Source organism: Ornithorhynchus anatinus, chromosome 2 (assembly GCF_004115215.2).
Source record: "Ornithorhynchus anatinus isolate Pmale09 chromosome 2, mOrnAna1.pri.v4, whole genome shotgun sequence".
Classification (NCBI taxonomy): domain Eukaryota; kingdom Metazoa; phylum Chordata; class Mammalia; order Monotremata; family Ornithorhynchidae; genus Ornithorhynchus; species Ornithorhynchus anatinus.
In genome coordinates, this window is record NC_041729.1 from 25,986,291 (window position 1) to 26,000,278 (window position 13,988).

The window sequence follows — 13,988 nt, forward strand, 5'->3', positions numbered from 1 at the left end:
GTGACTGTGGGCAAGTCACCTCACTTCTCTGTGCCTCAGTTCCCTCATCTGGAAAATGGGGATGAAGACTGTGAGCCTCAGGTGGGACAATCTGATGACCCTGTATCTACCCCGGCGCTTAGAACAGCGCTCTGCACATAGTAAGCGCTTAACAAATACCAACATTATTATTGTTATTATGAAGAAGGGAGGTTGATGGGTGACCCGAAGGTAACAAAGGCCTCGGCAGGCCCCGGGGGGGAGGGGAGAGACAATTCTAGGAGGAGGTAAAGGCGGGAACAAAGGCCACCCCCACCTCCCGACCTGGGGGCCGGCGAGGAGGGGAGAGACGGGGCGGAGGGGGCCAGGGAAGGATCAGATAAAATTCAGGGAAGTGGGGGGAGGAATGGAGGGAGCGGCCAGGCCGGGGGCGGGGCCGGGACGTGCAATCTGGAAACAGGTGACACCGGTTCCCCGCAGCTCAGCCTCCATTCGGAGTCCCGCCGCTCCCGCTCCCCGCCTCGGACTCGCTCCCTTCCCCTCCCGGACCCCCGGGAGCCGGCTCGGCCGTGGGACTCCGGACTCCGCTGCCGGAGCAGAAGCCAGGGGGTCGGGGGTCGGGGGTCGGGGGTCGGGGGTGGGGCCGGACACACACACACACACGCTGGGGCCATGAGTCGGCCGAGGGGGCTGCACTCTGGGCTCCTGGGCCTGCTGCTCCTGCTCGGGACAGGTAAGGAGCCGGCTGGGTCCTGGACCAACTTTCTGCCCCCCGTCGCCACCCTCCCCTCCCCTCCCCTCCCGCCGTGGCCTGGGTCCCCCCACCCCTGAGCTCCGACGCCCACCTGGGCGACCCCCGACCCCTCGCTCCTGCCCACTCACCTTCCCCCTGACCCTTCGGCCTCTTCCCTCGCAGGTGCCGATGGAAGCGAATTCGACCCAGGTAAGGCCCACCTCCCGATAGTGGACTCTCCTAAGCGCTCAGTCCAGTCCTCTGCACACAGTAAGCGCTCACTAAATACGATTGAGCGAATGGATGAATGAGGGGGGAAGGCGGAGAGGGGAGAAGCAACGAGTGGGAGAGTGGGAGCAGATGGGATGACCTTGCGTCTCCCCCAGCGCTTAGAACAGTGCTTGGCACGGAGTAAGCGCTTAAGGGATACCAGCGTCACCGTTACGATTCTCTCCCCGCAGTCCCTTGCGGCGTGGTCCTCCAGGCCCGCATCGTCGGGGGCCAGAACGCCCAGGCGGGCCAGTGGCCGTGGCAGGTCAGCATCCTACACAACGGCGGCCACGTCTGCGGGGGCTCCCTCATCGCCAGTCAGTGGGTGCTGACGGCCGCTCACTGCTTCCCCAGGTAGAGCCGGGGGGGCCGCGGGATCCGGGGCCGGAGGACGAGGGGAGAGCCGGGCGGCCCGTTGCGGGAGGAAGGGGGATCGGGAAGAGACTGGAGAACTGTGGTGGGGATGGGGAGGGTGGAGCTGCGAAGTTGAAGGAAGGGAGAGATGGGGGGCGTGGAGAGGGGCTTCCCCTGGGGGCGAGGGGCGAGTTGGAGAGGACCCCCGGCTCCCCTTACCTTCTCCCTTCCCACCTTCTCGCTCTGTCTCTCAGGGAAAACAAGATCGAGGACTACGACATCCGAATGGGGGCCCACCAGCTGGACTCCTTCAGTTCGGACTTGGTAGTGAAAAGAGTGGAGGCGGTGCACACCCACCCTGACTACCGCGAGGAGGGCTCCACGGGGGACATCGCCCTGATACGGCTCGGGGACCCCGTGCCCTATACGCGCTACATCAGGCCCGTCTGCCTCCCGGCCTCCAACGTCTCCTTTCCCAACGGCCACCGCTGCACCGTGACCGGCTGGGGCCACGTGAAGAGCTCCGGTGAGATGGTGGTGGCCCAGCTGAGACGGAGCTGGCTCCGGAGAGGGGCGGGTGACCGGTTCCCGGCTCACTCGTGACTCCTTCCCGCCCTCCCACAGTGAGTCTTCCGGCCCCCAGGATCCTGCAGCAGCTGGAAGTGCCCCTGATCAGCCGCGAGACCTGTAACTGCCTGTACAACATCAACCCCAACCCCCAAGAGCCACACTTCATCCAGCAGGACATGGTCTGTGCCGGTTACGTGAAGGGGGGCAAGGACGCTTGCCAGGTGAGGAGCCCGGGGCCCAGGTGGAGGGAGTGGCATGGGGCCACGGGAGACTGACCCTTTCTCCACACAGGGTGACTCTGGAGGACCCCTGTCCTGCCCCGTCGGGGGTTCCTGGTTCCTGGCCGGAGTGGTGAGCTGGGGGGACGCCTGCGGGGCCCCAAACCGGCCCGGGGTATACACGCTGACGTCCAGCTACGCCTCCTGGATCCACCGGTACGTCCCCGAGGTCCGGCTCCAGGCCGTGACGGTACCCAGCGAGTCCCAGCCCGACGGGACTCTCTGCCGCCCTGGAACGACCCCGCCCAACTCCTCTCCTGCCCCCCTGGGCTCAGGGCTGCTGCTGCTGCTGAGTTTAGGGGTGCTCTGTGGCTTATCGTCGGACATCTGAACTGGGTTTCCCAGGCCCCCTGGGACTCGTGTTCCCACCTGCTGCTGAAGGGCCCCACGGAGACGCGCCTCATCGTTTGCTCCCAGTCAGCTTTGTTCCTCCTGTTGCCAAAGGACTGAGCCACTCTGCTCCTGGGGGCTCCTCGCCCACCTGTTGCAGGGCGGTCACATGGCCTCTCTGTCTGCCTGCTGCCGAAGGAATCGATACTGGACCCTGCCAGCCTAGGGCATGGGAGGAGAGACCAACAGGCCAGGTGATCTTCGCCGTTGCTGCAGGAGGATAATGCCGGCCCTCCCCGCCCACTGCCGGTCCCTGGCCTAAGCTGGGGTTTTCGGCCCCAACCCTTCGTTACCGATAAAGTCTGAGCCTCCGGACTGTCTTCCGAGGGCCCGTCCCAGGAGGATGTCGGCTTGGGGCAGGCCTCGTCCCCAGTTTCAGACTCAACCATCTCTTCCAGAACTTTGGCACTGGCCTAACAGCTACATACAACCACACACAAACACGTGCCTGAAGCCAACCTGATCCTTCTTGGCTCCCATGTTGCCAGAGGACAGAAGAAGCAAGCTAAATCTCATCAATTGTCTGGCAGCAGTCACCCGGGACTACGTGCTACAGCTTAGCCCTGACTTTTTTTTAATTTTTATTTTTTCAAATGAAGGACCCAGACTTTTCTTCCCAGCCCCAGGAGAACCGCTTCTTGCTCAGGTAGCTGTGCCTGAACCAGCTGCTGGCCCTGGGGCCAGACCCCAAATCCCCGTGATTTCCCCCTTCACAGCAGTGCAGCCCACTTGTTGGAGAAGGACTTTGACTCTCATCCACTGGACCCTGGCGGCCTGAGCCACCTCTGGGGGGTGGGTGGGAGAGAAAGAGAGAGAGAGAGGACCTGTCTCCCCTTTCAGCCCCAATAAACATATGGAGGTTGTTGGGGTAAGCTGGCCCTTGCTGCTGGGGTGGCCTGGGCCCTCCCATTCCCCATCAAGGCTGAAGCCAGGTTCAGGTCTCTTTATTTAAAAAAATAATTCTAGGAATCTGGGAAGGAGTGAGTATCTATTTACATATTTATAAGGAAGGCGGAGCAACTCAGCAGGCATGGAGTAGGGGGTGATGCTCCGGGGGGTGATGCTGGGGTCCCTGGGGCCGGTGGTGGTCGTAGCCTGTGTCCCCCCCCCCCCCCCAACCCACTTCACTTCTTGGACAGCTTCACTTGTTTGTGCTTCGGTGGGGCCCATTTGAGGCAGACAGAGTCCACTGCAGGGGATAGGAAAAAACAGAAGGAGCTCAAGTGTGGCTCAGCAACAATCCAGCCTAACCCTGAGGAAGACCCAGCTCATGCGCAGGCTCCGCCGCTGCCAGGGGACTGGGGGAGGGGGAGGAGGGAACGGGGGCTGGAGTCCTGATGGCGAGGGAGGAAAGGAGCCCTTGTTTGTCCTGGGCCCCGGGCCAAGTTTCACCTGACACAGGTGAGAACAAAAGGTCAGATTGAGTCTGGGAGGGAGGGGGGTTGGAGGAAGAGGTGGGGGAAACTGGACTCCTCCAAAGAGCGCCTGGCTTCTGCCATCGGGCCAGGAACAGGAAGAACCTGTTTGCAGTGCCGTAGGAAGGTGCCAGCGCAGGGCCTTCCCTCAGGAGGCCCCGCCTCCTTCCTGCCCCCTAAGAGTGGACGCAGGTAGGCCCAGGGGAAGGTCTAGAAGGTCCACGGTCCGGACCCTTGCCCCCCCACCTCACCCCCACCCCCGGACGCTCTAGCTGGGAGAGGCCCCTGTGACGGGGAGATACCTGTGATGGGAGGCTTCTTGTATTGCGCGCTCTTGAGGTGCTCTTCCACTAGCTTCGGGGTCACGCAGATCACATGCTGCCCCTTCCAATATTTGACCATGTTGAGGGACTGCAGGGTGCTGATGATGTCGTTCTGGGTGATGCTGGTCATCTGGCTGGGGGGGAGGGGGGTGGTGGTGAATGGGAGGTGCTAAGTGCTGCAGAGTCTGGGGAGGGGAGAGGATGGTTTTGGGGGGGAGAGGGAGAGAGCCGGCCGGACCCCTGGGACCCAGACGTCTGCTCTTTATCCCTCTGTCACCTGAGGTCCTTGATGGACAGCGTGCCCCGGAAGTCTCTCAGGATCTCCAGGAGCACCCAGGACCAATAGCTGCGGTAGCTCAGCTTGCCCAGGTCGGACAGCGGCTTCTCGGGGGACCCCACTGTGCTCTCCAACTTCGACAACTCGTAGCCTGGCAAGGGGGAAGGGGTCAGGACCCGGGAGCCCCCACCCCGCCCCCTCCGGGCCCGCCCCGCCGCCAGCACTCACTGAAAGCGATGAGAAATTTGCCGTAGCCGCGACGCTGGTAGGGGGGCAGGGTCAGGATGCAGGCCACGTTGTTCCCATCTGGGGACTCTTTCTCCTGCTCCAAGAGCGGGAGGTCAAGCAGAAGGTGGCAGCTGGACCCCCCTCCCTCCCCCCGGCATCCACCCCTTTCCTCTGCCAGAGCCGCAGCTCCCCCTCTCAGCTGCCGCTCCCCCCCCCCGCCCCCTTCGTCGCCTTCCCCACGGCGGGTCTTTCCTCTCTGCACCTTGGAGAAGTAGCCCACTATGTGCGCCCCTTGCCGATCGACTTCGGTCAGGATGTAGAAGACGAAGGGCTCCACGTCGAAGTAGAGGGTCTTGTGGTCCAGGAAGAGTTTAGCCAGCAGGCACAGATTCTGACAGTAAATCTGAGGGGGGTTGGGATCGGGGTAAGGGGCTTGGGAAAGGCGAAGGGGTCTCCACGGACGTCTGCAAGCCAGCCCCGGAAGCAAGGTGGTCGTCTCCCCTCCCGACGTGGCAGCGCCCCGCTCAGCTGCTCCCTTGGAAACAGAGACCCTGACCTCCCTCCTTCACCAAGGCGCTCCAAGGGCTCTGCCAGGTCTGGGCCGGCAACCTCTCCCCATCCCCCAGAGTGGGGAGACAGCGACCCTGGAGAAGTCGCCTTGTCAAAAAGCCTCAATCCAAACCTCTACGCAAATACAACGGATTCTCGGGCAGCCTCCTCACCACGATTCACAGGTCCTTTGAGAAAGGAAGAGCTGCTTCGGAGGTCTCACTGCTGGTCACCCAAAGAGAGGACCCTTGGGGAACATCCCTCCGTCCCCCCACGCCGAAGAGCTGCCTTGTGCTTCACGCCGAACCCTTCGGCAAGGCTTCCCGCACCGAGTGAGTATTCCCTTCAACCCCGGACCCTGGGACCCACCTTATGGTCTTTGCCATCGACCTCATACACAGAGATGTTGTTTTTGCGGTAGATTTCCTTGCCGGGGGGCTGTCTCCACTGGCACTGCCCCTGTTTGGGAAGGGAGAAGACCGGCGCTCTGACGTCGGCTCTCTGAGCTCGGTCCCGCGGCTGCCTCCGGGCCCTGCCCGCCGACTTCCCCGGCCACCACCTGGGACCTCTCCCCTCCTGTCTCTCCAGCCTCACCAGGTGGAACCGGTAGCTCTTCTCAAACTTCATGTACTTGAGACAGTACTCGCAGAGCCAGAGTTTGGGCTGCTTCCCGTAATCCTCCGGGAACGGGGAGAAATACCAGGCATCGATTTCGTAGTTCCCAATGTGAATCTTGTCCACGTACTTCACCTTGGTGATCTGAGGAGAGAGGGTGATGGTTTCTGGACTCCTCGAAGACGACCACCGATAAAACGCGGAGAAGCAGCTGACCCGGGTGAGGGCGGCAGGATTTAGTCGCAGGTTCCGACGTAGGTGGGGAGGGGGTGAAGGAGAGAGATCACCGCCCCCTCCCCAACCCCACACTGGAACCACAGAGCACGTCATCAGGTCCAGCACCCTGGAGCCAGATAGCGCCAAGCCAGAAATGGACACGCACAGATGGGAGCTCCAACTCAGGTTCGCCGCCCGTCCGTCAGGCCACGACAAACCGAGCTTCTTCTCCCATTCCCACTCTCCGACATGGCTCTCTCCCACTCCTACCCACCCCGTCTCCTTCCACCTCTTCATCACCGGAGGTATTTATTGGGTGCTGCGTGCTCTGCACTTGGGAGAATACAAGTAACAGGCATTTGGGAGAATACAAAGGTTGGGATATATGTTCCCTATCCACAGTGGGCTCACAATGGGGGAGAGAGACATTACTGTAACTGATTTACAGTGTATCGTTTATAGATGAACGGGGCTGAGGATGGAGTGACTATCAAATGCCCAAAGGTCACAAATCCAAGTACATAGATGACGCAGAAGGAAGAGGGAGCTGGGAAAAAGGGCACTTAACGGGGGAAGGTCTCTTGGGGGAGGTGTGACCTTAAAAAGCAGGAAGCCACCCACTTTTAGAGAAGCAGCGTGGCTCAGGGGAAGGAGCGGAGGCTTGGGAGTCAGAGGTCATGGGTTCGTATCCCGGCTCTGCCACTTGTCAGCTGTGTGACTCTGGGCAAGTCACTTCACTTCTCTGTGCCTCAGTTACCTCATCTGTAAAATGGGGATTAAGACTGTGAGCCTCACGTGGGTCAACCTGATTACCCTGAATCTACCCCAGCGCTTAGAACGGTGCTCCGCACATAGTAAGCGCTTAACAAATACCAACATTATTATTATTATTCTAGAGGCGGCTTCCCCTCCTGCCCCTCCCCGTCATCACCAACTTCAGGGTCTCAGTGGGGTGGGTCTTGCTTAGGCCCTGCCCGGGCTCTGAGGCACTGGCTTGTCTTTTACAGCCACATCGAGGAAGTGCATCAATCACTGGGGAGCACTAACCGATCACTAACACTAACAAAGCTAACAAATCACTTAGAGATAGCAGAAGGAGGAACTGAGAGAAAATAAGTGCAGACAATAGAGTGGAGTGGCAGAAAAATATACACGTTTTCGTAAGTGCTGAAGAGGGGTACGACGTAAGAGCTAAGGGAGGCTGTTGGGTTGACTCGACTTGGGATGTTGGGATTTCATTCAATCGTATTTATGGAGCGCTTAGGGAAGGCCTTCCTGGAGGAGTGGGATTTGAGGCGGGCTTTGAAGATGGGTCGGGCTGAGGGCCGAGTGTCCCCGAGGCCAAAGGAACTGTGTGCACCAAGGCTCAGACACTGCAGAGTCAGGAACGAGGCAGAGCCAGGAGGTGAGATGGGGAGAGGGAACAGAGTTGGCACGCAAGATGGAGAAAGCTGGGGCCAGGGTGGCAAAGACAGTGTCCAAGCCGATAGTCTTGTCCCTACCCCAGCATTTGGCACATAGTAAGCGCTTAATATCATCACATCTCAAGGACCATCCTCTGCCCCCAGGATAGGGTAGCCCAACCCCGACTCCACCATGGTCCCCCTTCCCACTGACCCGAGAGAGAAGCAGCGTGGCGCAGTGGATAGACCGCGGGCCTGAGAGTCAGAAGGTCGTGGGTTCTAATCCCTGCTCTGCCATTTGGGTGCTGTGTGACCTCAGACACTTCACTGGGCCTCAGTTACCACATCTCTAAAACGGGGATTCAGACTAAGCCTCACAGAAGACAGGGGACTGCGTCTAACCTGATTTGCTTGTATCCACTCCCGTGCTTAGTATACTGCTTGGCAATTTGGCCTCTGTCTTTCTCTCCTCTGGATAGTAGAAGCAATACCATATATTGAGCGCGCCCTGGGTGCGATAGACTGTACTCATCTGGGAGGTACAGAACAAGCAACACAGTCCCTCCCCGTTACACTCCAAGAGGGGAAAAGAGACAAAAACAGTACTTAGAGAGCAGTAAATAAGTGAACGTATAACTGAATAAAAACACGTAAGGGCTGATGCTGGGTGTAAGTACGTAAAAGCTAGAACTGGCTGATGGGTTTATAGGACTTGGGATGCTGGGAATTCTCTCTTCCGTTGCCCTTTCCGCTCTGGCACACTGTCCTACTTCTAAAAGCCTTCCCTCTGTGCTTAATCAATTAGTGAAGTATCATGGCCTAGTAAAAAGAGCACGGGTCTGGGAGTCCGAGGACCTGGGTTTTAATCCCAGCTCCGCTACCTGTGTCCGCTCTATGACCCCGGGCAAGTCGCCTCACTTCTCGGTGCCTCAGCTACCTCATTTGTAAAACAGGCATTAAGACTGGGGTTGTGTCCAACCTGATTAGCTGGTATCTACCCCACTCAACAAACACCACTTTTTAAAAAGGTACCGAGCACTTACTGTGTGCAGAGCGCTGTACTAAGCGCTTGGGAAAGTACGATACGAGGAGTGAGCAGAGACATTCCCGGCCCCCAAGGAGCTCACGTCTCGAGGGGTTGGGCCGTCTGGCCTCAGCCCCTCACTTACCGCCTCGTGTTCTTTCTCCAGGGCCGCCGTGGTGGGGTCCATCTCCGCATAGGTCTGAGGGAGAGGAGAGTAAAAATGAGGCTGGAATCGTACCAGGTCCCGGAGCGTGGGGAGAACGTTGGGTATTTATAAGGAGTTTCCTAGGGAAGGGGGTTTTCCGGTCCCGCCCCGCGGCCGGCCCCGGTGGGGGGAGAAAAGGGAACTCAAGAGAGGAGCCGAGACCTTCTGGACGTGGTTGATTTCATCGTGTTTGCGTTTCTGGTTGCGGGTGATCTTGCGCTCGGGCTGCTCGGCCAGCTCGCTCAGGTACTTCTCCGAGTTCTTCTGCACGGCCTCCTTCACGGTCTTGGTTAGCGCCAGGCGGTTCTTGTCTACCCATTCGTCCAGCCGCCGGTTAACTGAAGGGGAGAGGTGGTGGTGGTGATGAACGGTGTTTCATCCTTTCTTTCTCCCTTTCCCCAAGTCTCCCCCGACCGGGCCCTCCACCCTCCAGACTCCCGGGCCGCTGGCGGTCCCCTCCCGTCCCCGGGCCGACGGCTTGCCCCCGCTCTCCCTAAGACTCACAGCCCACGTAGTGCACGTAGAATTCCTCTCGTCCCTCTTGGTCGTTCACCCGAGACTGGATCACCTCGGCCGAGTCTGCGGGGTGGGGAGAACGGGACGGGCACTGAGAAGGAATCGAGAACGGGCCGGGGGGCTCGGATGGGTCCCGAGCTTCGGCTTCTTGGACAGTCCTAAAGGCCTATCCCACCTCTCGGAGTCACTCCTCCACCTTGTCAGTGTCCGACTACTGGGCCGGCAGCCTTCCCTTCCCATTCTCATTCTCCTTCCCACTGGGAAGCAGCGTGGCTCAGTGGAAAGAGCCCAGGCTGGGGAGTCAGAGGTCACGGGTTCGAATCCCAGCTCTGCCACTTGTCAGCTGGGTGACTGTGGGCAAGTCACTTCACTTCTCTGGGCCTCAGTTCCCTCAACTGTAAAATGGGGGCGAAGACTGTGAGCCTCAGGTGGGACAACCTGATGACCCTGTCTCTCCCCCAGCGCTCAGAACAGCGCTCTGCACATAGTAAGCGCTTAACAAATACCAACATTATTATTATTATTGGGAAGCAGCATGGCTCAGTGGAAAGAGCCCGGGCTGGGGAGTCAGAGGTCACGGGTTCGAATCCCAGCTCTGCCACTTGTCAACTGTGTGACTGTGGGTAAATCACTTCACTTCTCTGGGCCTCAGTGACCTCATCTCTAAAATGGGGGTGAAGACTGTGAGCCTCACGTGGGACAACCTAATGACCCTGTCTCTCCCCCAGCGCTCAGAACAGCGCTCTGCACATAGTAAGCGCTTAAATACCAACATTATTATTATTGGGAAGCAGCATGGCTCAGTGGAAAGCGCCCGGGCTGGGGAATCAGAGGTCACGGGTTCGAATCCCAGCTCTGCCACTTGTCAGCTGGGTGACTGTGGGCGAGTCACTTCACTTCTCTGTGCCTCAGTTCCCTCATCTGTAAATTGGGGGTGAAGACGGTGAGCCTCAGGTGGGACAACCTGATGACCCCGTCTCTCCCCCAGCGCTCAGAACAGGGCTCTGCACATAGTAAGCACTTAAATACCAACATTATTACTATTCTCCCCACTTCCGGTCAATCAACGGTGTTTATTGAGCATCTAACTCCAGGTGGAGCACTGTACTAAGCGCTGGGGGGAGTCCAACGCCGCGGCCCAGGCCTCCTCCTCGCTGGGCCGAGCGCCTGGGGGGGGCGTTTTCCGGGCCGGTGCTCATTCGCATCCGAGTCAGGGGCTGCCTCCCCTGTCTCCTTCCTGCCCGGTCCAGGTGGGCCCTTCTGCACCTAAAGCCCCCCATGGCGGGGGTGGGGGTGGTAACGGCCCCACCCCCCTCTTCCCGGGCCCCCATTCCACTTGGACTCTGCGAGCCCCCCGCCCACACTGGGGATGACGACTGGGAGCCCCCCCGCGGGACCACCGGATCACCTTGGATCCTCCCCGGCGCTTAGAACAGTGCTTTGCCCCTAGGAGGCGCTTAACAAATGCCATCGTCATCATTATGATGATGACCGCCCCCCCCCCCCCCGCCACACCCCTCACAGGGCCCCCTCCCCCCTCCCCAGCGCGAGCCCCCACCCTAGGCCCCACCCCCTCGCTGGCAACCCTCCAATCCCCGGCCCCTCCCCTCCCAGACCCCGCCCACCCCGGCCCCGCCCCCTCGCAGGCAACCCTCCAATCCCCGGCCTCACCGCCAGCGCGAGCTCCTACCCCCGGCCCCTCCCCTCCCAGACCCCGCCCACCCCGGCCCCGCCCCCTCGCAGGCAACCCTCCAATCCCCGGCCTCACCGCCAGCGCGAGCTCCTACCCCCGGCCCCTCCCCTCCCAGACCCCGCCCACCCAGGCCCCGCCCCATCGCAGGCAACCCTCCAATCCCCGGCCTCACCGCCAGCGCGAGCTCCTACCCCCGGCCCCTCCCCTCCCCGACCCCGCCCACCCAGGCCCCGCCCCCTCGCAGGCAACCCTCCAATCCCCGGCCTCACCGCCAGCGCGAGCTCCTACCCCCGGCCCCTCCCCTCCCAGACCCCGCCCACCCAGGCCCCGCCCCCTCGCAGGCAACCCTCCAATCCCCGGCCTCACCGCCAGCGCGAGCTCCTACCCCCGGCCCCTCCCCTCCCCGACCCCGCCCACCCAGGCCCCGCCCCCTCGCAGGCAACCCTCCAATCCCCGGCCTCACCCCCGGCGCGAGCCCCCACCCCTCCCCGGCCCCGCCCCCTCACAGACAACCCTCCAATCCCCGGCCCCGCCCCCCCCCAGCGCGAGCCCCCACCCCCTCGCAGACAACCCTCCACTCCCCAGCCTCGCCCCCGGCGCGAGCCCCAGCCCAGACCCCCCCCCGGCCCCGCCCCTCAGCGCGAGCCCCAGCCCAGGCCCCACCCCCTCACAGACCCCGCCAACCCCCCCGCAGCGCGAACCCCCATCCCCGGCCCCACCCCCTCGCAGACAACCCTCCAATCCCCGGCCACGCCCCGGGCGCGAGCCCCCACCCCTCCCCCGCCCCCCAGCGCGAGCCCCCGCCCCCCGGCCCCGCCCCCTGCCCCACATCCCGCCAATCCCCGGCCCCGCCCCCGGCGCGAGCTCCTCCCCCCGGCCCCTCCCAGCCCCCTCCCGCCCCCGCCCCCCGCGCGAGCCTCCGGCCCCGCCCCCTCCCAGACAACCCTCCAATCCCCGGGCTCGCCCCCGGCGCGAGCCCCGCCCCCCGCCCCCGCCCCCGCCCCCCGCGCGAGCTCCCTCGGGCGCCCCCGGGCCCTTACGCCAGGTGCTGTCGGGGCGGCGGCACAAGTAGGTCTCCCCGATCTCCACCGTGACCTCGGGCTCCCCCCGCGCGGCGGGCGGCGGGGAGGCGCGGCCCGGGGGCGGGGGCTGCGGCGGGGGCGACCCCGACCCCTCCCCCGGCCCCCTGTCCGCCCCCGCCGGCTCCCGCTCCGCCTCCCCCTCCCCGGGGACCCCCGCCGGGCCCGGCCCCGCCGCCACCGCCGCCGCCGCCGCCGCCACGGCCGCCTCCATAGCGCCCGGCCCCGGCCTGAGGCGGAGCGCCGGCCCGGGGGACGGAGCACGTGACCTCCGCGCGCCGCCGCCGTCTCTCCTCCTATTGGCGGGGCGGCGAACGGCCCCCGTGACGTGGAGCCCTCCCATTGGCTCGTTCTCCGGCGCCGCGGCGGGAGGGGGGCGCGGGGGGGAAGAGCGACCTCTTCCGGCAGGGCGGCGCCTTCTCCTTCCGGTCGGGCCCCACGCGCCTCTTCAAGGGGGCTTGGCCTTAAGAATGCTGCAGACCGTGAAGCGCTGACTATGTGCCAAGCACTGTTCTAAGCGCTGGGAGGGGATACAAGGTCATCAGGTAGGCCCCCCGTGGGGCTCCCAGCCTTCCTCCCCATTTTCCAGATGAGGTCACCGAGGCCCAGAGAATAAGAAGAGTGATGGCATTTGTTAAGTGTTGACTATGTGCTAAGCGCTGGGGAGGGTACAAGGTCATCAGGTGGCCCCCCGTGGGGCTCCCAGCCTTCAGTCCCCATTTTCCAGATGAGGTCACTGAGGCCCAGAGAATAAGAATAATGAGGGCATTTGTGAAGCGCTGACTATGTGCCAAGCACTGTCCTAAGCGCTGGGGGAGAGACAGGGTCATCAGGTGGTCCCCCGTGGGGCTCACAGGCTTCATCCCCATTTTCCAGATGAGGTCACTGAAGCCCAGAGAATAAGAATAATGATGACATTTAAGTGCTGACTACGTGCTAAGCGCTGGGGAGGGTACAAGGTCATCAGGTGGCCCCACATGGGGCTCACAGGCTTCATTCCCCATTTTCCAGATGAGGTCACTGAGGCCCAGAGAATAAGAATAATGAGGGCATTTGTTAAGCGCTGACTATGTGCTAAGCGCTGGGGAGGGAGGTACAAGGTCATCAGGTGGTCCCCCGTGGGGCTCACAGGCTCATTCCCCATTTTACACATGAAGTCACTGAGGCCCGGAGAATAAGAATAATGATGGCATCTGTTAAGTTCTATGTGCCCAGCACTGTTCTAAGCACTGGGGGGGGGGGGGGGACAAGGTCATCGGGTTGTTCCACACGGGGCTCACAGCCTTCATTCCCATTTTCCAGATGAGGTCACTGAGGCCCAGAGAATAAGAAGAATAATAGCATTTGTTAAGCGCTGACTATGTGCCAAGCACTGTCCTAAGCGCTGGGGTAGATACAGGGTCATCAGGTTGTCCCACGTGGGGCTCACAGGCTTCATCCCCATTTGACAGATGAGGTCACTGAGGCACAGAGAATAAGAATATTGATGATAGCATTTGTTAAGCGCTTACTATGTGCCAAGCGCTGGGCTAGATACAAGGTCATCAGGTTGTCCCCCGTGGGGCTCACAGGCTGCATCCCCATTTTACAGAGGAGGTCACTGAGGCACAGAGAATCATAATAATAATAATGATGAGAGCATTTGTTAAGCGCTTTCTATGTGCCAAGCGCTGGGCTAGGTACAAGGTCATCAGATTGTCCCCCGTGGGGGCTCACAGGCTTCATCCCCCATTTTACAGATGAGGGAACTGAGGCTCAAAGAAGTGAAGTGACTTGCCCAAAGTCACACAGCTGACAAGGGGCGGAGCCGGGATTCGAACCCATGACCTCGGACTTGCCAGCCCGGGCTCTTTCCTCCTGCCGCAGCAATG

The 13,988-nt window shown here is 61.6% G+C and overlaps 2 protein-coding genes across 2 annotated transcripts; one reads left to right on the plus strand and one right to left on the minus strand.

Annotated features, from left to right (window-relative positions):
- Window positions 1-622: 622 nt before the first annotated feature.
- Window positions 623-3,501, plus strand: PRSS8 (serine protease 8). The gene is made up of 6 exons (XM_029057711.1): window positions 623-712; window positions 896-922; window positions 1,174-1,336; window positions 1,591-1,862; window positions 1,961-2,127; window positions 2,198-3,501. Exons 1-6 carry the CDS (start codon window positions 652-654, stop codon window positions 2,513-2,515), a joined length of 1,008 nt encoding a protein of 335 aa, XP_028913544.1. The 5' UTR covers window positions 623-651; the 3' UTR covers window positions 2,516-3,501.
- A 1-nt stretch (window position 3,502) lies between these two features.
- KAT8 (lysine acetyltransferase 8) lies at window positions 3,503-12,460 on the minus strand. The gene is made up of 12 exons (XM_029058087.2): window positions 12,387-12,460; window positions 12,079-12,182; window positions 9,334-9,408; window positions 8,992-9,167; window positions 8,770-8,823; window positions 5,961-6,125; window positions 5,736-5,825; window positions 5,080-5,220; window positions 4,818-4,911; window positions 4,590-4,740; window positions 4,292-4,446; window positions 3,503-3,763 (listed from the first exon to the last, which is right to left on the minus strand). The coding sequence occupies exons 1-12, from the start codon at window positions 12,458-12,460 to the stop codon at window positions 3,699-3,701; spliced, it is 1,344 nt and encodes a 447-aa protein (XP_028913920.1). The 3' UTR covers window positions 3,503-3,698.
- Window positions 12,461-13,988: the final 1,528 nt, after the last annotated feature.